Source organism: Nothoprocta perdicaria, unplaced genomic scaffold, assembly GCF_003342845.1.
Source record: "Nothoprocta perdicaria isolate Ctin4 unplaced genomic scaffold, notPer1 scaffold_111, whole genome shotgun sequence".
Lineage (NCBI taxonomy): Eukaryota > Metazoa > Chordata > Aves > Tinamiformes > Tinamidae > Nothoprocta > Nothoprocta perdicaria.
The window spans coordinates 2,090,893-2,113,924 of record NW_020454217.1 but is presented as its reverse complement, the minus strand read 5'-3'; the positions used below and the strand labels follow the sequence as shown (position 1 = coordinate 2,113,924).

The 23,032-nt window shown below is 38.4% G+C and overlaps 1 protein-coding gene across 1 annotated transcript in view; it reads left to right on the top strand.

Moving 5' to 3' along the window:
• The first annotated feature begins 50 nt into the window (after window positions 1-50).
• The window catches only part of BTAF1 (B-TFIID TATA-box binding protein associated factor 1), a 41,724-nt gene continuing 18,742 nt past the window's right edge, over window positions 51-23,032 (top strand). The window contains exons 1-13 of the mRNA XM_026051230.1: window positions 51-72; window positions 8,489-8,612; window positions 9,550-9,664; window positions 11,960-12,106; window positions 14,601-14,764; window positions 15,061-15,197; window positions 15,843-15,954; window positions 17,282-17,350; window positions 20,296-20,385; window positions 21,535-21,630; window positions 21,865-22,041; window positions 22,583-22,723; window positions 22,845-22,969. Of these exons, the coding sequence (XP_025907015.1) occupies window positions 59-72; window positions 8,489-8,612; window positions 9,550-9,664; window positions 11,960-12,106; window positions 14,601-14,764; window positions 15,061-15,197; window positions 15,843-15,954; window positions 17,282-17,350; window positions 20,296-20,385; window positions 21,535-21,630; window positions 21,865-22,041; window positions 22,583-22,723; window positions 22,845-22,969 (1,511 nt within the window). The 5' untranslated portion in view covers window positions 51-58. The remainder of the gene's footprint in view (window positions 73-8,488; window positions 8,613-9,549; window positions 9,665-11,959; window positions 12,107-14,600; window positions 14,765-15,060; window positions 15,198-15,842; window positions 15,955-17,281; window positions 17,351-20,295; window positions 20,386-21,534; window positions 21,631-21,864; window positions 22,042-22,582; window positions 22,724-22,844; window positions 22,970-23,032) is intronic.

The following is a 23,032-nucleotide window of genomic DNA, read 5'->3' as shown; positions in this document are numbered from 1 at the left end:
GCCAGGCCCCGCGCGCGGCGGGAGAACGGCGCCGCCGCCAGGCCCCGCCGCGGCCGCCATGGCCGTCTCCAGGTCGGTAGGAGCGGGCGAGGAGGGCGGCAGCGCGGCCCCGAGGCCTCGGCCTCGCCGCCCTGGGTGCTGGGGGGACGGGCAGGTAGCAGAAGGGCCCGGGCTCCGCGCTGCTCGGGGGCCTGGGCCCGGCCGCCTCGCCGGGGCTCGGGGCGGCTGCGCGCTCCGCCGCCCGCGTGTGGGCTCCCGGCCAAGCTAAACCGGGAGCCCCTTCCCCCTGTCGGGCCCCGGCGGGGCCCTGCCCGGGGCTCCGCAGCCTCCCGCTTGTGCCAGCGCCTCGGCCCTGTGGGCCGCGCCGTGGTGGAGAGGCCGAGCCGGAGGCCTCGCCGGGCACCCCCCGCCCCGGAGAGGCGAGCAGGGCCCTGTTGCGCTTCGGAGCTGCCACTCGCGAGGTGACAGAAATAAAGGTGGCTTTCATGGAGAAAAGTGCCCGCTGCCTTCTGGCTCGGCCTCAGCGCTCGGTAGTATCTGCTTACACACATGTGCGGGAGGGTGTGCCAGGGCTGCCCGCGTTCCCCATGCAGGGGCACATCGAAATGGAGCTCTCCAGAGAAAAGAGTGCCAGTCCTCACCACCTTTCTTCTGTGTGTGTGTGTTTGGGGGAGATGGGCACGTTAGGCTTCCATACAGAATAGCTGAAACCCTAAATCCACATTAACCTTGCGATAGATTAGCCTCAAGTCACATGTGGGTAGTATCTATGTACTTCTGAAGTACCGTAACAGAAGTAAAATCTATTTATGAAGTGATATATTGGGGCTATAGTGCTAGAAGTTCACCATTCTCTGAAGCAGAATGAAGGCACATGTAATGAAAATCAATTATTAATGAATATTTATGGTAGTAATATACCTTTTAAGGTTTATAGTGGCAGATGCTTTAGTTAGAGAGGCTTGGAAGTGCCTGCAAAGTATCTCTGTGTCTGTATTAGGCCTTTAATATCAACTTGTTCATGTATATGGGGGAATTCTTTCCTAAGCTCTACATAAAAATAGTAAGAAATCAATAATGCTAACAAGTACATTAAAATACTAGTGTAAGCCATCTTATAAAATGAAGTAATACTCTAATTTTACTACAGTCAGGGAAATATGCTTTAATAATTATGCGGAGCTACATGTGGCATGGGGGCTAACCGGAATATCAAAATATAGCTGAATAGCTTATATTCTGAGACTGTTGGCTGCTGTGAACACTACTTTAAAATCTAGTTACCAGTGATTTTGTATTTTTATGAAATCACACTGCTTTAGAGGAAAACTTTAGTACCTTATGCAAAGGTGTCAATGCACTTGTTCTCATCTGTCAATGGTATAAGAAGAAATTTCCATTTTGAACAAGAAAAACTCTTAAGCTTCAGTATGCAACACAAAAAAAAAATGGATTCTTTTAGTTGTCACATTATCACAAGAGACACATTGCTTTAGTGTCACAGTTTAAATTTGAAACTATACACAATTGAGCATAAGTGGAGCTTTAATACAAGTGCCCTAATGCTTGTGAGTCTTTGAACTGGTGGGGAATTGCTTCAGTTCCACCTGTAGATCATGTGAAGGAATTGGATATTTTAGAACACTGTAACACTTGAGCTATTCCTGGAGCTCTTCAAACTTTCTGGTATTTTCAGAAGTGATACTGTATAAATGTGACCTTGGACAGATTTCCTTAAAAGATGCAGTGAAAAGTGTCTTATGACATTTTGAACTTATACAGCATTTTTTGGCAAGTTAACCTTTCAGCAGGTAGACTGCAGGAGCCCTGAAAAAAACCTGTCATCAGTAAATCTTGTTTCAGAACAAAGAACTTCTAAGATCCTTTCCCTTCAGCCTTTCTAAAGATACTTGCTTTGTACACTTCTATACTGCAAAACTGCATTTTTTTGTACAGGGTGTGGCTGTTAGGTTCTCTACTAGTGCCATTTAATTGTAGAGATCTGAACTTGTCCTCTGGATAGTTCCAGTTAGCTCGTACAGTTGTAAAGAGCCAGCATCATCTTTCCTTGAGTGATTCTGCAACTGTAGAGTGAGGGAGGAGAAAATTTATTCAACTTAATATTTCTCAAAGAGAAAGTCTTTGAATGCACACCACTCATTAACTGATTTATTAAACAAAAACTTCCTTGGGGTTAGTTTTGTATTGAAACCTGATTTAAAATCTATTTCTGAAGACAGGAGAGGTGTTTTTGCATTCTAACAGCTACATTGTCAAGTGGCTACTTTCCTAGTAAAGTGCAATTTCTATTGTTTGGCAAACTGATGCCTTTGTTAAAATCATGGTATGTTCAGAAAGATTTGAACAAATAGAAGAAATGCTTAGAAACCTCCCAAACCTAGATTGGGTGTTTGCAGTTCTGCTGTTAATAAGGTCAACTTAATGTCTTCTGACACTTTAGTTTGCGTGATGTATATATGCTTATTCTATCAGATTTTGCTGTTCTATAGACAGAAGACTTATGTAACATTTTTATGATGCTACACCAGTGAATACATGTAAGAGCAGAACGGTACCTCATATCAAAAGGCTGTGCAATAGATTTTTTATGCTCATTTCTTTATATATACTCTTTAAAAATAATGAATGTCATCCTCTCCAAAAATATGTATTGAGAGGTAAGAAGGTGTATTTTTTTTCCTTTCTGTGACTGCACAAGCTGACTTCATAAACACTTTCTCTATATATGTATATATGGGAGTATAGGTCTGCACAGCTAATAAACTCTTCTCAATGAAGATGAGAAGGGAAGTGAGTTTTGCTTCAGCATCATTGCTACTAAGACATGATCTAAGTGCATAAATGCAAGGGCTCATTAGTAATCTTGGAGATACTTTAGATGGGAAAAAAACAATAGTACCAATTTACTAAAAATTACAGCAATCATTGTTCTGAGATTACTGAGAATGATTGAGTGTCAATAAATGATTGTATCAGTAGTAGCTTTCAGTTTCTGTTCTAAATTTTCATGTAAAAATGACTAATCGTTAAAGGAAAAACTATTTTCGAAGACACTTCATGTGTCGCTGTTAGAACTCCAAAGCCATTAATAATGACTTTCTCATATTTTTGAGAATTTGTTCTCATTTTTTCTCATTTTTTTTTTCCCACTAGTGTTTGTAGTCTGTATCATACTTCTGCTGCTGCTAATCATCAGTGTAGGGCACGCTAGCTGATGAGATTGCAGGGGTTCTGTCCCGAAAGGAGAGGATGAGTATTCCAGGACTTGCACAGCAGACCTGCCTTCCCCAGGGCTGTTAGGGAGAGGGAGTCCTCATACAGTCATTGGGAGCGGGGAGGTAGAGTTGTATGTACATATATATGTGTACAAACACCCTACTGGTCACAGGAGATAGAGCTGTCCAACTTCTCAAGACACCTATCAGACTGGCTTGAAAGCTGAAACTATGAATCCTACCCTGATAAGAATTGTAACCCTTAACAAGGGGTTGCCAGGCATTTTTGCTCATTGATACACTTTTTTTCCCTATTGTAGCTGTGTATTTACAGCTGTTTGATTTTGTGTGGGTGTGCTCTTTCTTATTTCTGTAATGTTTGGTTATATGTGCTTCATTTAGTTCTGAAAAACCTTTTGAAGTGAAAGGGTGGGCAAGCTGAGCTGAAATTTGTGTTCCATTGTTGATCCTAGATACACATGCAGACTTCGTTACTGTTTTGTAATTGGAGTATGTTATGTAATATACATTCCATATGGAATTATATTAGTTCTAACATTTGTGTGTATAGGCATATCACTGTCTTGTGACTTATGTCTTTTAAACATTAAAAGTCTAATGTCTTCTAAAACATGAAGTTGTGTAGTAAAGTTAGAAAACAAGAGAATCTATGACATTGTCAGTGTAACTCTATTATGTATTGGTGGTTGCAGTTCTCTTGTTGAATGGGTCCCTCTGTTACCATGTCAGATCGGTAACTATGTTCCTCATTCCTGGTATTGAACTTTCTTGGTGGAGGACAGTGGCATGTGGGGGGTGTGATAGTGGCCTGTTTGACCGAGCTTGCTTAATTCAGTGTTCTGTGGGAAACAAGGATTTCTCATGTCCATAGTCCTATCTTCGTAACTAAATATTCCCTAATTTCCCACTTACAGGAAGTAAAATCACAGTCCATTCTCTGTGGATATTCTTGTGTTTGTTCTGAAATCTATTCAAGGATTTTTTTTCTATTCCTTGCCAATTGTATATTGCCAAGTTTGAGTATTTAATGTTTTAATTCTTTTTAGTAGGTGTTTGTTTTTTTTTTTTTTGATTCATGAAGCTGACAAAGTTGGTATTTGACCAAATGATGAAACACTGATCTGAACAAAGGACTGTCAGGTCAACAGAAATCCTAAGGCATCTACATTAGAAGTTGGGCTCAATTTCACAGTGATGTCATCTCCAAAACCCCTGCCTCATCTAAATTGTTGTTTAATGAAGTTTCTTGATTTTCTTTTAAAGCTATTACCATACTGAGAAAGTGACTGGGCTGTGTCCTAGAATGTGATTTATACCATTAACTCTTAAAGAGGGTAACCTTTTGTCAGGTCCCACCTAGCAGTTTGGAGACAGTTCTGGTTAGAGCATTCCCAGGACCACCCCACCAGGGATTTTTATACCTGGCTTTTTACTGATGGCTTGGACTGTGTGCTATCCTACACGTGAGCTATCATGTACTGGTTGGTTTTCACTGTATGGGACTGCTCCCTGGCATGCTGAACTTATCAGTACAGATATAGCTGAAGAGTCCAGAGTGATCAGTTTACTGTCCTTTTTGTACTTTCTAGGTTTGTTGCATGCATTTTCCTTCAAAACATTTTTGGAGGTAGCATTTGCAGGGCTCTGTATCTTGGCCTCATTGGCCTCATCATTAGATTTCCTGCCTTTTTTTGTCTTTTTTCCCCCCTCACTAATATTTCTTTAATTGAAGGACTCTCAAATCCATGCCCTTCCACTGTCAGCATAGTGCTGTAAGCATAGGTTTAAAGAGGGTAGATGGCCATCCTAATGGAGAGTATCTCCTCTTGGAGACACAAGTTTAGGCAGTGGGGAATTGAGGATTAACACAAAGAATGAAATTGGCTTAATGCATCTGGTGCCCCCGGGGCTGTTACTTCTTCCCAGGGCCAATAGAAAACTGAGCAGAAAGCAGAGACTGCAAGGAGCAACAGATGTGTTCAGTGATTGGGGAGGAAGAAATGATAAAGTTCAAAGTTTAGTTGCAAAACTGCATTAGTTGATGATGCATATATTTCATTTAGTTATTCTGCATAATGGTGTTGATTAGAGAGGTGATTTGTGCCCTTCTTGACCTAACTATTCTGGTAAAAAGCAGTTCAAATCCTTGTCAGAGGACTACTAGAGAAAGTCTTTTAGAGTGACAGCAACCAAGAGGTGGAAGAATCTGCTTGAGGAAGATTCCCTTGCCTGATCTAAGTGCCTTGTGCCCGCTTAGGTAATAGAGTGTCCCATCCACTTCAGGAGGACAAGGATCTTCTGTATATCCTGTATCATGTCTACCAACCCGTGTGGATGACTCATTCTAAAGTATCTCAAAAGCTACTAGATGCCTGTTTTTAAACACTTGAATTAGTGCTCTATGTGAGAAAAATCTCTAATGAATTCTGCTGGTATAAAAGTTCATGTGGGTTTTCGTAAAAGAAAATGCTTCATTTGGATGCAGTGCATATGAACTGGTCCTAAGAATTTAAAGTCTTGAATTGCTGCTCCAGGTTCTTTCCTGCAGATTATACTTCAGCAAAATGCACTGATTAGAAACACCGGGCTTTTCAAATGATAAAAATGTTTTGCAATGAGCTCATGCAGCATGAGTTCATGTGGAGGTAGGTAAGTTTGCTTTCCCATCAGTGAGATGTAGGTAACTGTGGATTGGATGGTGGCAGTATTGCCTAAACTGCTGCTTATGAGTTAATTTAAAGATTTTATATTTTTAATTTGAGATTCAACTAATTACAGCAGAGTTGATGTGCTAGAGAACTATCTTGGAGATCTATTCCATTTAGCATTCATTAGTATTTGAGTTATTTCATAGAAATGCATACATCTCTCCTGGTTTTGTTTTAGATTTTTTTCTTTCTCTGAGTGATCTGTGTTTTTCTCACGACTACCTATGTTTAGAGTGTGTTTAGAGCAGTTTTTATAGTCTATGTGGAACCCTTTCTGAAAGTAATGTAAATTTCATCTGTTTTACTGAACTCTTCACTGTTTACATGCCATAATGATGCTGAGTTCTGTCTTACATTTGAGCTGTGTGAGCCACGTTGTGCTATACTTACAGCACTGTAAGTGCACGTTGAATGCCTGGGAGGCCGATAGCAGTTACTCTTCTCTATTTTTAGGTAATAGAGCATCACAAGTTGGAGATTATAGGAGCAGATAACTAGTTTTGTAACTAACACTGGAATTAAACTTAAGTGTTTTGAGGGTGGGTCATTATAGTGGTTTCCTCCTGTTTTGACACATGAGCCCTAGCAGAGGAAGTGGTTTAAACTGCACCTTCTGCTTCAATTTGGAGATGGAAACTATCAGAGATTTTACAATAGTTAAAGGAATGAGGAGCATGGCCTGGCAAGCCCTTTGAGGATATGAAACAAGAATATTTTATTGAAAGATGAAGATTGAAAAGGGTGAGTTTAAGTATGAGAAGTGTGTTAAGGCAAGCTCTGGTAGCTCTACAAGCTAATGTATTTTGTATTGAGTAACACTGAGTGCTTTAAATCGTGTTGCTGTTAGAAATTTGTTGAGGAAAATATTGGCAAGTAGTGACCAAGTTTGGAAGTAACTGGTTTATTCTTCCTAACTAGTGCAGTGTTAGAGATTTTGAAAACCTGAATTTATAAAGCTTTTTTATTCACTTCCTGACTTCCACAAAATCACTAGATTAGATGTGTTCGGCTTTTTTTTTTATATTTAATGCAAGTTTCAAAGCAAGTCATAGCAATTGGATCTTCAGTTTTGTTTAGAGAAATTAAAATGTAAAACTGGAAAATGTCAGAAAGGTTAAAAATCCTACATTGAGCTGAAGTTAGAAACCATGTATTTAATGAATATTTAGCCTGATATCTGCAGTTTTGAGAAGGTATGAATTTTATAAATATCTGTATTTCTGCAGCATTTTGCCTTGCCTGTATAGCACAGCTATTCCTTTGAGGTCCTGTTGCAGAAACTCTCAGAAATAAGTACGGTTTAAATGTCTAAGAAAATACAAAATGCAAAGATGTAAGAGAAAGGGCATTGCATTTCGGAAATTAGTTAAATACAACTTTGACAAGTAAGTAATGGTAGTAGATTAGCATGAAAAATATTTTTCCCTTTCATGTATTCAAACCTAAAGTGTCTTTCTGTCAGGAAGAGGAGCTGTCAGATTATCTATAACCTCAATTTGTTTAATTGCCCTGGGTGAGCTTCATTGCTCCATTAATTCCACCTTCATCTACTACTGTAAAATTTTTACACTAAAATTTTTAAGTTTAAGGCTAGAAAGTACAATCTGGTTGCACTACCTGGGCAGGTTTGAGAATGGTATTCACTCGTTCTCCATAATGCCCAGAAACTAATGGATAAAGTAGGAACTTTGTAAATAGTAATGAAAGATGTCTTTTATCATTGATTTAGTTATCTGGATAGCCTGATTTAGGGGAGAGAGAGAGGAAGGGAGAGGGAGGGGGGGGAGAGAGAGAGAGAGAAAATAAAAGGAATTCTTTGCTTGCTTTCTTGTGCAGCAATTCCAAAGGAAAGCTGTCTGTTTTGAAAATAGACTATCTGGGTGTTTTTTAGCTAATCCGATGTTACTGTGCATGCTAAACCAGTGCTACTGTGCATGCTGATCCACTGACTGAATTTCCACATTTCATAGGAAGACAGAAGTATCAAATTTATTTCAAATCTATAAATAAAACAACTCTGTTGGTCTTGTATACTCCAGGGAGCTGAGGAAAAATAGGTGAAAAGTAAGAATTTGTGTCATTCTATAAAAGCAGAGTGTTGTGTTACAGCTCACAGGGTGTCTTCAAAAGAAATGACAGCTCACAATAAGAGAAGGAGTTGAGAGCTCTGTTTTTCTTGTTGGACAGAACTGGCTGTTGAAAACTGCTTACAGTCAAATGTTTTTCAAGATTGGAAGTGTCATAGCTTGACAAAATTGGGGCGCCTTTCACTTATTTTCCTGTACTTTGCAGATTTGTTTTAAAGCAATCTTTCTAACTTTTTCGTGTGTTAATTTCTTTGTTTCGTTGTGTTTTTAAAATAGGCAAACTTCCCAATAGAAAATCAAATGTTTCTCAGTCTGTATATTGACCATTTTCAGGCAAATGCTTCTTTCATTTAAATGAAGTAAACTGGAAAAATCAGGGTATATATTAATAGAAACAGGAAGCTGAGCTGTAAATAGCTTTTTAAATCATATTTAGGCTTGATCGTCTCTTTATTCTACTGGACACCGGTACGACGCCAGTAACGAGAAAAGCAGCTGCACAGCAACTTGGGGAAGTAGTGAAACTGCATCCTCATGAACTGAACAATCTCTTATCTAAAGTAAGCATCCTTTTGTTCTTTTTTTCACATGCTTTCATCTCATTAACAGTGAGAGTAAAACTCGTTTTATGGGGTGTGTCCTGTGGGAAGAAGAGGCAAAAATTGTGTAGTTTTTTGCAATATTCTCTGAAAACAGATGACTGAAACTAGGAGGTTGCTTCTGTTAAGCCTGCTGCCTCTTAAAAGTTCTGCTTCTGCCTTGAAATATCATTGCATGTATGACGTAGGACTAAAATTATAGGGGGCTGCATGCCTTTAAAAGGGCTGGGAAATAGAAATGGATTTCTGTTAGTTTGAGACTTGCATCTGGCCAAGCCCAGTAAAGCCACCAAAAATAGTTCATGTCTGACAGCTGGAAATGACCGAGTGACCTCAATTCTGTTCTTATTGAACAGGTGCCCTCACCGCACCTCTCTTGATTGGTGCTATCAAGAGAGTGGCCAGGAAGTCATGAATAACAAACCACTCTCAGTGAAAGAAACAGTTTTTCCTGGTTCAAGGTGTAGAACTAAATTAGTTTAGAGAAGCCTTCGTTGCTAAAGGTGACCCGTGTTGTCCCTCTTCTTGGATAAAATTACTTCAAAGTTTTTGGGTCTATTAATCTTTTGCTTTCTAAAAGGAAGTGTTCAAAAAACAGTTTCAGGTTTAGCTGAATGCTTGGAGGAAATAGCCTGTATCTTAAAAAGGAAGGTTTTGCTGAATTTGACTGGGGCATAAGTCATCTTAAAAGTTGTTACTGTCCGGCTGTTGCAAGGGTGAATGAAAAGCTCGTGTTCCCTTCATATTCCTGAGGGTTTTTTCTGTATTTTGTAATTGACTTGATCCGTAGTATTAAGTGTATTTTATATAGTGTGTAACAGTTTGTAGATGGTTCTACAAGTACTTCATTTATTTATTTTTTTAAAGACCTAATTCATTGTGCAACCTCTCTTTAAAGGTGCTGGTATATTTAAGAAGTACCAACTGGGATACTCGTATTGCAGCTGGCCAGGCTGTTGAAGCAATAGTGAAAAATGTACCTGAGTGGAATCCAACTCCAAGATCAAAACAAGGTGCTTAAATTATGTAGAGTTGCTTGTGTCTAAGGACTTCTCAAGGGAACTGTACCATTTGAATTTTGTGAGCAGTAGATGTGTTGATTGCAGTAAACCTTTTTGGCTTTAGATGTTTGTATTCAGTTAGAGCAATGTGCCTGACCTTTGCTTCTCTTAAGAATCTCACATATATGCTCTGTTCCCTTAGAAATTTTTGTTCTTTCACTTGAATAATTAGTGAAGCAATCAAACTTTGAACCAATTTTTGTAATTTTTAAACAGTTTTATCTTGTATTCTGTTTTCCAACTCCTACCATCTGTCTAATGGTCACTTGCTGCAGTCTGTTCTGCCTATTTTACTCTGCATCTGAAATATTTGCATGAGGGATGTTGGGAGGATAGAGCCCTACTGCCGCTTAACTCGTGTTATCCATGATTCTTGTTCAATTCTCTTGAACCTAAAGATACTGTCTGCATTCACAGCCTTCTATGGCACAGGATCCAGGAAGTCATGTATCTGTTTTTTATTTTTTGGGCTTTTTTTTTAGGTTTTAGCTAAGAAATTCCCTTGTCTATTAAGCTGATCTCATACTTGTTTCATTCATTGTCTCCTGCTTCTAGTACTATAAAACTTGCTATTTCTGTCTTTACCTTGATGATTTTTGTAGTCTTTCATTATATTTTTGCCCTCCAACTTTGTCCTGTCCAAGCTGAAGAATTGTAGCCTCCTTAATTGCTCCTCACAAGGCAGCTATTCCGTCTTCTCATTCGCTTTATTACTTGATCCCACTCCTGCCTTCCTTGAGATGCGTACTAAAGAACTACACATAGTGCACCAGCATCTGAAGTACTGGTATTTATATATTGTAGCAAAATGAGATACTTTCTCATTTTTAGTGTCCTTCCTGATGAAGCTCAAGATATATTCAACTGTTTTGGCTGTCACTGCACAATAAGCTGGTGAATACAGAAAACTGTCCAAAGAACCTTCAAGATCTTTATAGAGTGTTAACTGTCAGTTGTGAATTCATTGTGCAGGCATGGATTAGGTTCCTAACGCTGCAGTTTTATCTGCTGTCTGTGCTAATCACTCAATTCTGAGATTCTTGGTTCCTTGCTGCCACTGAGACTTTTGGTTATCTGAAAGTTTAGTATAATTAATATGCTTAATAGTGGGAAGAGTGTGCACAGTGAAATCTTTCTTGTAGCTAAGGACATGGGATAGAGCTGGTTCTAGCATTGATTCCTGACTCTAGTCATCTGGAAGTGACAACGATGTCCCACTGTTCCTGCGTGCTGCTCAAGTAGCATTGAGTCCATAGCTTTTTCCCAATTGCATGGTAATTTAACTTCAGTTTGTGGTATGAAATTCTGCCAAAGGTTCTTGCAAGTTGCATATTTTTGTATGTGTGTATATATTATATGTGTAAATACATCTGTGCGAACTTTAGTCATGTTGTTCTATACATACACATTCCTGTTTTATCCACTCCCTCCACATGTATTTTTTTGAGAATACTGATAGTCCAGTTAGAGGTTTTTTCTGTAAGCAGTGCTGATGCTTTTCCAGTAAATTGTGTTTATCCATGAACTCAGTAACTTCATTTATAGACTCCACCATCCTTCCAAGGACGGAAATTTCATTCACTGGTTTGTCATTCCCAGGATTGCCTCTAAAACTTTCTCTCTATATGGGAGAATAGAGGCAACCATAGAGGCATCAGTCATCAAGCACAGTGGTTGTTTTTAACTGTCTAATTCTCATATATTTGCCATTCAAATTTGAGTGAGTGAAAGAGTGCTTTGGAAGTGAATTCACAAGAACACGATAGATGCCTTGTGAGCAGCAACTCTTTTCTGAGATTAGTATTAACTGCTGTATCTGCACCTGTATCTGAGAAGTTCTGCTGAACCAGACGCTATCGAGGACTAGTAGCTGGCTTCTTCCCATACCCAAAGCTAAGACTTCTCTCCAGCTTCCATACCAGGGATGCCTCACGTTGTCATGTGACATAGTGTAGGCATGATACTCACTTGAGTTGTTTGTGAGTGGTATGGCTCAAACTGCAAGCTGGCCATATATACGTACAGAGCAGATGTGTTTAATATTTTTAAAAATATATTTTCTCAATTAAATGCCTTTTTCACTTTTTTTGTGAAGCATTTGAATTCTGGGTTTCAGAATACTGTATGTCTGATCATTCTCTTTGGAAGAGAATTTTTTTTCCTCCTAATCTTTCTCTTCTGCCTACTCTTTGCCTGAAAACAAATTTCATCACACTTTCATTAATATTATTTTCATTGTCTGTCTAGAACCAGGCTCAGAAAGTCCAATGGAAGATTCACCTTCAACTGATCGGTTACGTTTTGACAGATTTGATATATGTCGCTTGCTAAAACACGGTGCATCCCTTCTCGGATCTGCTGGGGCAGAGTTTGAGGTCCAAGATGATAAATCAGGTATGTTTTTGTAATTGGCTTGCAGATGAGAAAAGCTAGTGTTCTGGAAAAGTTTGTTGGCCCTATTACGTGTCTTGGTCATCCATGACTTTGTGGTACATAAGGAAATAGCAGGAAGGAAACATACTCTAACTGGTTTATGTTTTCTTTCTTAAGTTAGAGGAGTTGAATTATGGTGCCTAGCTTTCTCTGCAAGTCTTAATGGTAAGATAGAGATTAGCTTTATTTTGCTGTTGGAATTAGTGTGTGTATACGAAACCTAAAGAAGGGAATCAATAAAAGCAGTGTCAAAGGCTGCTGTAGCATTTCTGTAGCCTTATTTTTAGATGTTTAGGAACAATACATCACTTAATTAAAATTATGTTTCTAAATATAATTACTAGGATGTGGGTTTTCAAAAGGCCTGCGGCTTTCTAATATAGAGTGGCACCAAAAAAACTGTGGTAAAGCTTTTAAGGTTGGACTGTCGCATATTTAAAAAAAAATCAGTGCATGCTGTGATGCTTTATAGTCGTTAATAACTCTTTATAGGACTTGCATTCAATTGCTGGACAGAATGCAGTGGTTGCTGTTTCGTTTTCATCCAAACAGTGACTGCTGGCCTTGTTTACAGCATAGTCCAGGCTTTTCTCTAGTGCTCATAGCTGTGGCATTTGGGCGCTTTTGTAGGTGCTTGGTGTTTCCAGTGTCCTAGCAGGAAAGAGAATGATCTTTTTTCTCAGATCATAGAATGTCACTGGTACTTGATAAATTATGGTTTCTATTACAAGATCTTGTGCTTCTCTGTCAGAGTGCTTGCAGTGTGGTCTTTGGATCATAGGAAATGTAGAATATGCATTCTGTGCGTGGTATGTCTTGCTTCAAGTGACTTATCTGGTAGCTTTCTGGAGCTCTTTAGTGGAGAGAATTGGGTTAGCCATAAAATGACGTTGAATTATTTTACATTACAAGATTCTTATTCTTTTCTTACCCTGCTGCTCTGGGCAGCTTCCAGTCTGCCTTGTAGTTTCTGCACCAAATGAAATGGTGCTGTAGATGAGAAGCCACTCTGACTTGCTAGCTTTGATTCATTTGTTCCCTGGGTGTGATTCCTGCTGTGCAGGGTGCGCAGGAGTTTGCTAGCGCGGAAAGGAGCAGCTGCCATTCTGCTGGTGTCCTGCCCGTTAAGCTGCAGTAACATTCTTTTGCTTGCCATCTTTTAGGCTAGTTAATTCTACAAATCTCATTTTCTAATGAAATCCCACCTTTTCAGGCATCAGTTAGGTGGAATATGACACTTCAGTTGTTTGTAGGTGTGGTATTTGCATCAGTGCTTCACAACACATGGTACTATAAATCATTTGAACAAAAAGGAGCTACAGGTTTAGTTCTTGGTGTGTGTGGGGGGGGAGGGGTTTAACGTGGTGGGAGTAAATGTACATAGGCTGTTCTCTTTCTGCATTTTCTAGCTGCTTCCCTTTAAGTAATTTCCCAGTATGAGTGGATGTATAAAGCAAGTGACATAATGAATTTGTAGATTTAGTTTTTGGCACATTTTTATAAAAAAAGCTTGTACAAGGAAAGTAAAATATTCTAGGGAGTGGAAGCTGTTGGTATTTCCTTATATGCCACTTAAATACTGAACAAAAAAAGTAGGTTATTGACATATCTCAAACATGATGTATACCTAAAATTTCTGTCAATGTTGGTTACCTATTTATGAATTTCTATTAAGAATTTCAGTGCATATTAGGATAGGAATTGATTCTCTTAATTGTTTTTTAGTAGCCCTTTGAAAGTCAAGTTTCAAAGGCATTAGTGGCTTAAAGCTTTGATTGGTTTCAGTATCACACATGAGAACAGTGTGAAATCAGACAGACCTGTAAGCTACAGGTTCTGGTTTATATGTTGCAAACTCACTTGGCAAGTTTATCCTGTTAGGACACTGAAATCCTCTTCTTACACGCACCCAAAACTGAGGTGCTAAGTACTTCAGGTGTTCATTTAAGCCCCATGTTATTCTTGTGTGCAGCTGCCATGATCTTAACTTCCTAAATGAGCCTTATCTGACATGTCAAGTTGGAGGATTAGGTTTTGAACAGTACCTGAGGAAAATGTGTTTATGCCTCAGTTTTCATTGCTTTTGCATGTTTCTAGTCTGGGTAAAAGGAGAGGAGGTAGTTAGGTCCTATGCATCTGACAAGAATCTTTAAGGAAAGAGTTGTGTGGGGAGGTTATTTATATATTATATATAATTACATCTATATTAATAAATACAGAGTACTGCATGAAGCGTGAGAGTACTTTATTGTGAGGATAAAAGCACCGGAACAATTTGCCCGGAGACTTTGTAGAATCTCCTTCCTTGGAGATGCACAAAAGCCATAACACTTTAGTTGTGCATTATCCAAATACAGTTTAACTCCATGCAGCTTTTGGCTTTGTTATATCGTTATCGAGGATTTGCTCATTGAAATATGTGTTGAAAGTCTGACACACATTTTCAACTTTTAAGGTGAAATTGATCCTAAAGAAAGGATAGCGCGACAGAGGAAACTGTTACAAAAGAAACTTGGCCTTGATATGGGTGCTGCAATTGGGATGAATACTGAAGACCTCTTCAATGATGAAGATTTGGATTATTCTCCTTCTTCAGTTTCACTTGTTAACAAACAACCTGTAGGTAAAACCTTGGGCCATTTGTCCACAATAGAATAGTAGGGCTTTATTTGAACTTCTATATTTGCAATTCCTTATATTCTAAGTATAATGCTCAACTTTAAATATGGTGCGTTTGGCTTACTGTACTCTTAAACACCATGGTTGTACATTGGTCACATTTAGTCTTAAACTGCTGGTCTGAATTTCAAATAATGGAGGGTTAGTTGGGGATGTTCAGAGTGCTGTAGGCTTGTTTGTTTTCTTTAAGAACCTTCGTTGTAAGAAGAATTGACAAGGAGTGATTTCTCTTCTAGACTCTTCAGGCTGCAGAGTTAATTGACTCGGAGTTTCGAGCTGGTATGAGCAGTAGACAAAAGAACAAAGCCAAAAGAATGGCTAAGCTGTTTGCAAAGCAAAGATCTAGAGATGCAGTGGAAGCCAATGAGAAGAGGTAAAACAGTTTACTATTATATTCTTTCTGTTAAGCAAGGACTATAGTTTGATTTGTCTGGGAAAAACTTCCTACAGTCTTTGTGTCGTAGTCTTTTTACATGTTAATTGCACTGATGGCAAAACACTTGTGCCATACTTGTAGCAAAGACTTAAGGACTTGACATTGTAGGAGTCTGAAGTAGTGGGAGGCTCTTAGAAGTTTGTTTTGTCTTGTTGTATTTGACTTGAAAATACCACATGAAAACCACATGAAAATGGGGGATTTATGAAGGTGATTAAAATTTGCAGGTATACCTTTTCTGTGTATGGTGTTTCCCTCTTTGCTATTTCATAATGACCTGTCACTGTGCCTGCTACACTTCAAGTGAGCAATGAACTAATTTTTAATGATGACTTGTCTGTCTTTCTGTGGATTTTGGCATGTTTGGGGCGGGGAAGGTGGGGAAAGAAAGCAAATTTGGGATGATCTCACTGAGTTTTGTTACTTAGAACATCTACTGAAACTATGTATTTCAGAAGCATTAATCAAACTTGTTTTTCTATTTCTGACACATGTTATTGTTCCTGAAACTTCATTTGTAGATGTAATTATTTCCTTTAAAATATACTTTCAGTTCATAAACTTGCATTTGTTCCTTTTTAGTAATGATAGCACTGATGGGGAACCAGAAGAAAAGAGAAGAAAAGTTGCAAGTGTTGTCATCAACCAACCTGCCACAGATTCGAGAACATTGGTAGAAAATGCTCCAGAGGAGGTATGATGCCCTGTCTGGTATTGTTAAGGGTATATATGATCATAATATCACCTAATGTTAAGGGTATGTGTGATAGGATTGCTTTACTCAATTGCTTTACAGTCCCAGTTATTCTGAACCTGATTGATTTATTCCTTACTTGTATTATGAGAAGTGAAGGTGTAAATAATGTCCATGACACTTTTTTTTTGTTTTGTATGTAATGGAACAAATGTGCTTCAGGTGGAAAAAGCACTGAGAGAAAATGCATCTATAACCCATTTGTAGCAATTTCACCCAAATAAATCTGAGCAGGCAGATTACATGTGTCAGACTAGTATTAATCTTAAATGTATGTATCTTTGGATAGTAAACCATAAAACTGTGCTAATCAGGTAAAGAAAATGAGATCACATTCATAAATTCTACAGGCATGTTCACATATATTGTTTTATTTAACCTTTATTTAACCTATTAAATCTTGATTTAGAATTAAATTTTGCCTTTAACCGATGATCTAAACACTGTGGTGAAAAACTCGCAGTTGCTTCACTAAGATTTCTTAAAAGATTTCAGATTTTCAGTTTATAATAGAATACAGCTGGTCCATAGAAGTTACTTTTTATAGACAAGAATTTACAAAATATCTTCCAAAAAGACTTTTTTAAACATAGCTTAGTAACGAAATCTTTCTTTATGAAACATTGATTTGGAAGTGAACTTGTGAGAGATTGATAAGGGCAGGCTGAGCTGGCTGGTGGCTGCTAGCCTTTTAAATACCTTGCCTTGTCTCTGTGGTGGTGTGAGGTTCCTGAAGTTGGTGTCTTTACTAATTTCCTGTCTGCAGCTCTGTCATTTTCCTCACAGGAAATCTCAGGCTGTTGGATATGCTCCTCTTGGTTTTCAGGCACATGGAATGCATTTTAATAGGGATGGTGTTTATTACTAGATCAAAGTGACCCAATTTGCTTGTGCTGTATGATTTCCAAGTAGGATTTGCTGATGCTGCCCTTTTAAAAGCAAAGCTGATAAAGAAGGGAAGGATGTGGAGTTTTGCTTAGCTCAAGTATGATCCCTGAAGGGAGGTGGACTTCCAGAACATCAAAATTAGGATAGGGAAGAGGCTACACAACCAACAAACCTCATAAACCTTGTTCAAGTTCCGGTGCCAATCAGCAAGCTTTCTGAAGTGTGGAACAAGTTACTTCACTTTAATTTGTTACTGGGCAGACCTGCATAATCAAGCTTTTGGAAGTCTTTGTTATGTTTGTTTATTTAATTAGCATGCAATTAAGTAGTTTTTCCCTGATCCATTAATCTCATACTTGTGCTTTGAATGTAAATCTAGGCAAATGAATGGCCTCTGGAAAGCTTTTGTGAAGAGGTGTGCAATGATCTCTTTAACCCATCCTGGGAGGTAAGACTTGTGCAGTATTTTATGGTGTAATTAAGGATAGAAAAGAAATTATCCAGAGTAGATTTAAACAGAAGTATGAAATCTATAGTATTTAAGAACACTTTGATAGATATCAGGAATTATACCAGTCACAGCTTTACATAGTTAAGACAAATCTGACTTCAGAGGTTTTTTAAGATTCATTTAAAGGGGAAACAGAAATGCACAGTGTCTATGCAAGTAGACAGTGGCAAGGATCTTGGTAGCAGTGAACATAAATGAGCGTTTTGGAAATATTGAAATTTGAGGAAGATAAAAGGATATGAATCTACAACTGATAGGATTAAGCAATTAATGGGTTGAATTTGTCAAGAGCTGGAAGAGCAGTGTGTGAGTGTGCTGAGAACAGTGACGTTTGTTTAATGTTAAGTTAGAAAAGAGGAAAAATGACTCACTAAGTTTTCTTCTCTTATGAAAGAGGAGAAATGATTTGTAGCCGAAGAAGCGTGTTAAATATCAGTTGCAGAAGCTATACATCTGATTGCTTTTGATGACTTTATTTTCAAGATTTGAAAACTGTCCTGCTCAGCCTTTTATTCAATCCTCCTATTCTACCCACTTTGATATCTGTCCTAGGGGAAGAAAAGATTAAGTAGCTGACAATAGGCTTCCCTTGAGCAGCAGCAGATGGAAGTAACTATTGCCAACAAATATTAATTTAAAGTCTATGCTTTCAAAGATTAAATGTTAACACCTAGTATATCACTCTTTGGCATATTTATATCACAGGTTCAGTGATACCAAGTTGGCTGGACTTAGGCTGACCTTAAACTTGGAAGCACAGAGATAGATCATATGCAGCAAGCACAGTTATTTTGGGCCCATAAAAAAGGGTAGTTATATTCACGAGGCACGTCGTTCCATCTGAACTAGTACTAGCCTTGTCCCCTTGCCTTGAGGGATGCAGGCTTTTTCAAAGCCTTGCTGGTATACTTGCCTATATACATCTTAATTGAGGAAGCAGATTAATATAGAATCATTATTACGGTATGTTCTGGGTGAAAAACTGGTTAAACTACCTGAAAATACATGTTTATAGGATTGCCTTGTGGTGGCCTCTTGTCATGTCTTGAGGCAGCCTGGGAGACTAGTTGAGGCTACTTGGCTATAGCTTATAGGTAGCTAAATTCTAGTGAGGTGAATCCTGCAATTGACATTTCCTTTACATAATTGTCTTTCCTGCTGCTGTTTTGCGTTTACAGAGGCTCAAAAGTTTACAGGCCAGAAAAGGAACATTTTGTCAGCTAGAACTAGCTCATAAGCAATCTCTGTATAAACAAATGTGTGTTATGAGTGATGAAGATTTTAAGACTGGATTCTGTGGGTTTTATTGGCCTCTTTAAGCTTGTACCAGCAGCCACTCAATTGTGCATATGGAGAAGTGTGTGCTTTTATACAGTTGTCCTTCATCTGAGATAGCATGATTCTTGGAGAACCTACCAGCCTCTCATTTGAGACTGTGTAGGGTGGCTTATTGTGAGGTTCTAAAAATGAAAATTATGTTGTATATGAAGTACACTTTATAGCTAATACAGTGTATATTTTGCTTGAATGTGTGTTCAACTGTTTTCTCCTTATCTTTTACAACTCTTAATGTAGCTGTTGTACAGGCTGTTCTTGTTTAGCCAGTTGCTTCTAGTATGATAGCAAAAGTACCAGAAATAAGTACACCTTTGGCACATCCACTGATGTTCTTTGAAGTCCAACAATATGTTAATTTTCCTTACTGCATTCATCTGCTTATGTTTAAGAAACATATAGAGATTAGTGGCTTTATTTTTTTACCTCCTATAATTTGTTCACTTCTGATAATTAGTTTGTTTTTTTAAATATCTAGCCAAAGGAAGGCAGGTTTGCATATACATGTGAGCTATGCAGAATTTAATTCTCAGGAACTTGTTCTGCAACTGCCCTTAAATACTGAGCTCTGATTAAGAAATACAAGGTCTAGTGGGAAGAAGATGGTTTTCCTTTAGCTTGTAAACTTACTAGAAATAATTTGCCTCAGAGCAGCCTCTTGTGCCCATCCCTTCTGTCAAAGTCAAAAATTGCCAAGGTCTAAAGCTGGCTGCCAGAGTGTCTCATTTAGCTGTGGGATTGGTGCAAGCTGTCATGGCCAGTAATAGAGCTAGAGGAAACAGAATGATCTTTGCCTCTCAAGCCAGAGAATTCATTCTGTGTATTCATTTCTGGTGCTCAAGCACACTTTGGATTCAGAGGAAGACTCTCTTCGTTTTGAAGTTTGTGTTCGGTACTTGTATTTTAGCTTTACTTCAAATAGGGGGGACACTGTGGATTGGTGCTCATACTTTAGAGATTTAATTAGGAGTTCTGGCCTGTCTGAAAATTTCTAGCATCATGTGATCCCTTTTGGGGTCTCCATAAGAAACTGCTCATGTGCAAAAAGAGGCATCTTCTCTAACTGTTGGAGAGGTCTGTCCATCTCCTGCAGTTTTGCCCTTTTGGTGGTTTAATTACAGGATTTATGTTTTTACACATTTTCGTCTCTGTGAGACGTAATAGCCCACGTTAACAGATCTGTTTGTGAGAACTAGTGTTTTATAATGCAGTGAGCTACTTTATCGCACGTATGATAGTGGTATCTTCTGCACTGAAAAGTGGAAGCAGTTCTTGATATCTTTTGTCCTTAAACTTTCCTTTCTGTATAAGTATTCTACAGATCTAGTATCAAAAAAAATTGTTTTCCAAGTATAGCTTTTGATCTAGTAAAATACTACTTTCCTTGTAAATTTATGAAGTACCACTAACTTGAAACTGTGTACATTAAGAAAATAAAGCAGCATTGATATTTTGAATTGCTTGTAGTGCTTTTAGTCTACCCAATGTGTTTTTTAATCCTCTATTTCTAAACACTTGATTATTTTTAATCCTTTTCACTTTTCTAGGTTCGACATGGTGCAGGTACTGGGCTAAGAGAGATACTTAAAGCTCATGGTAAAAGCGGTGGTAAAATAGGAGACAGCTCTTTAGAAGAGGTAAATTACTTGTTCTGTAGCCACAATATGGTTCTGAATTGTTCTTTTCTGAACCTAACTTAAAATACTGAAGCTCTGGAAAAGGTGGGTGTTTTAAAGGGAGTCACATGTGAAGAGATTGGTCTGGCCAAAGTATGTGGACTACATAACTACATGACGTGCTAAATTCTTCTTGAACGTGCCTACAAAAACAAGCTACATATAAAGAGTTATTAATAATATAAATTGTATATTTATATACAATTCCTTCCCTACTAGAAAGTAATAGTTTCAGGTTATGCTGAGGGTGTACTGAAACACATTCTACAATGTAAGTTTTTTTTAACTCTGGATTCAGCCAAAATGTCTTGGACTGTCTGATACTATCACTTAAATACTAAGCTGATTCCATCAGTTTACTATTGTCTTGCAAGAAGTGTGTAACTCCTGAAAAAATATTTATCCTTTTAAATACATGGAGACTGATACTTAATTTTCTAACAGTAAAATTTCATATGGAAGTGGATTTCAGTTCATACTGACTTCACTACTGTAAAAGCAGCTGGAAAGGACAGACAGGCTCTTATCTCCAGTACTAGATGTGATTATTGCAGCTACAAAGCTGCCTTGTGGGAGCTTATGATACAGACAGTATAGAAGGATGAGGAGATATATTTACCAGAGCGATAGTCAGCCATTTCAGCCTACTTTCCGTAATGGACCAGACACAAGCTTTTCTCTTTTAGCTTCCATGTGGAGCTGTATTCCTTAGAGATTGTGCAGTAGTTAAATAACACGTTATAGGTATAAGGTACTCTAATCCATTTCTTCACTACTTATGGAAAGAGAGTATTCGCTTCAGGTTAGCTTCAAAACTGGCCTGCCTGCTACATGCCACTTGTAGCTCTTTGACATGTATGAAATCCCTAACATGTTGAAAGTTTTGTTCATTAAAAGTGATCTTTCAAAGGGAATGATTATCTGGGAAGCCAGCCGAGAAGAGCAAATAATGTCTGAGTAGTTCAGTCACCTCTGCATTGGCCATTTATGCAGCAGAAGATGATATTCAATCAATTTAAATATGCATTGTGATTTCTTTAATTTGAATTTAGCTAAAGCAAGTCCTTTCTGAATAAATACAGTCAGGTTATTCAACTTCTGTCTTTACAGATGATTCAGCAGCATCAGGAATGGCTAGAAGACTTGGTTATTAGACTTCTCTGTGTGTTTGCATTAGACAGATTTGGAGACTTTGTGTCAGATGAAGTAAGTGACTCTGGAGAGATGAGCAGATTTCTGTGGGAAATAACTTTGCAACAGATGGGCTAAGCTGTGTATAGTGCTACTGCTTTACTGCATGTGCCCGCTGTAACGGGCAGATGCTTATTACAAAGTAGCTGATAAACAGCTTTCCATCCTGCATAGCAGTTCCACTCAGGGGTTTACTTCTAAGTGAGGTTTCATACAGAAATACCCGTTTCATTGTTTGTTGTATCCTAGGTGGTAGCACCTGTACGTGAAACCTGCGCACAGACTTTGGGAGTTGTATTGAAACATATGAATGAGACGGGAGTTCATAAAACTGTGGATGTTCTCCTGAAGCTGCTCACACAGGAACAGTGGGAAGTGAGACATGGTGGTCTTCTGGGAATCAAGTATGCCTTGGCAGTGCGTCAGGTAACAAGCCTTGTGATAAGCTGTGGAGACCTTTGGAATAGCAAGCTCAAAAAACAGAACAGAAAGCTCAAGTCAAAAATGAGGCTGCACAGCGGTTAGACGTGACCAAGGCAATCTTGCACTGCAGTCTCATGTGGGTTAAGATGTGTGAATGCATCTTTATATCCGAGTTGCAGAAATCTGCAGGTATATAGCAGGGTTATTGTATTGTTATAACTTTTGTAACAGCTACTCAGATGAAAGCAGACTGCGCATATCTGGTTATGATCATACTTATGTGCTGTGTTGACATAGCTAAATGCTACAAGAGGTTTGGTCTGTTCACTGTATTCTGCAAATATTAGGCTTTGTTTTCAGTTTTACAGTAAGTTAAACGTCATTAAAATTTAGCTGTAGGTTTTATTTCACAACTGGTAACTTTGAATATTCGAACTGTGTTGTTGGGCTGTAGTTTCTTGTATAACAGGTTTTGTTACAGACATCTTGATTGTTTGGCTTACTGTACATTTCTTTAAAAAATATTCTTGATCATTTTTGACAGGATATGATCGATACTTTATTGCCTAAAGTTTTGCCTGCAATAATTGAGGGCCTCCAGGATCTGGATGATGATGTCCGAGCTGTTGCTGCAGCATCTTTAGTCCCCGTAGTGGAAAGCCTGGTTCACCTTCAGTCTCAGAAGGTGAATGAATTGTTTTCCATAAATTCCAATTGACAAGTTCACTTTTAATGTGAAAGACAGCACTTATACTGAGCGCTTTTTTTCTGTTTTATACCATAACCTCTTGTACTTGTCTGTCTAGGTGCCCTTTATTCTTAATACGTTGTGGGATGCCCTTCTGGAGTTGGATGACTTGACAGCTTCTACAAACAGTATCATGATCCTTCTTTCTTCCCTTCTGACATATCCTCAGGTCCGAAAATGCAGGTAACTGATTTGATTAGTATTGCTGATTTGACTGTCAAGATATTTAAGAATTGGAGTAATAGA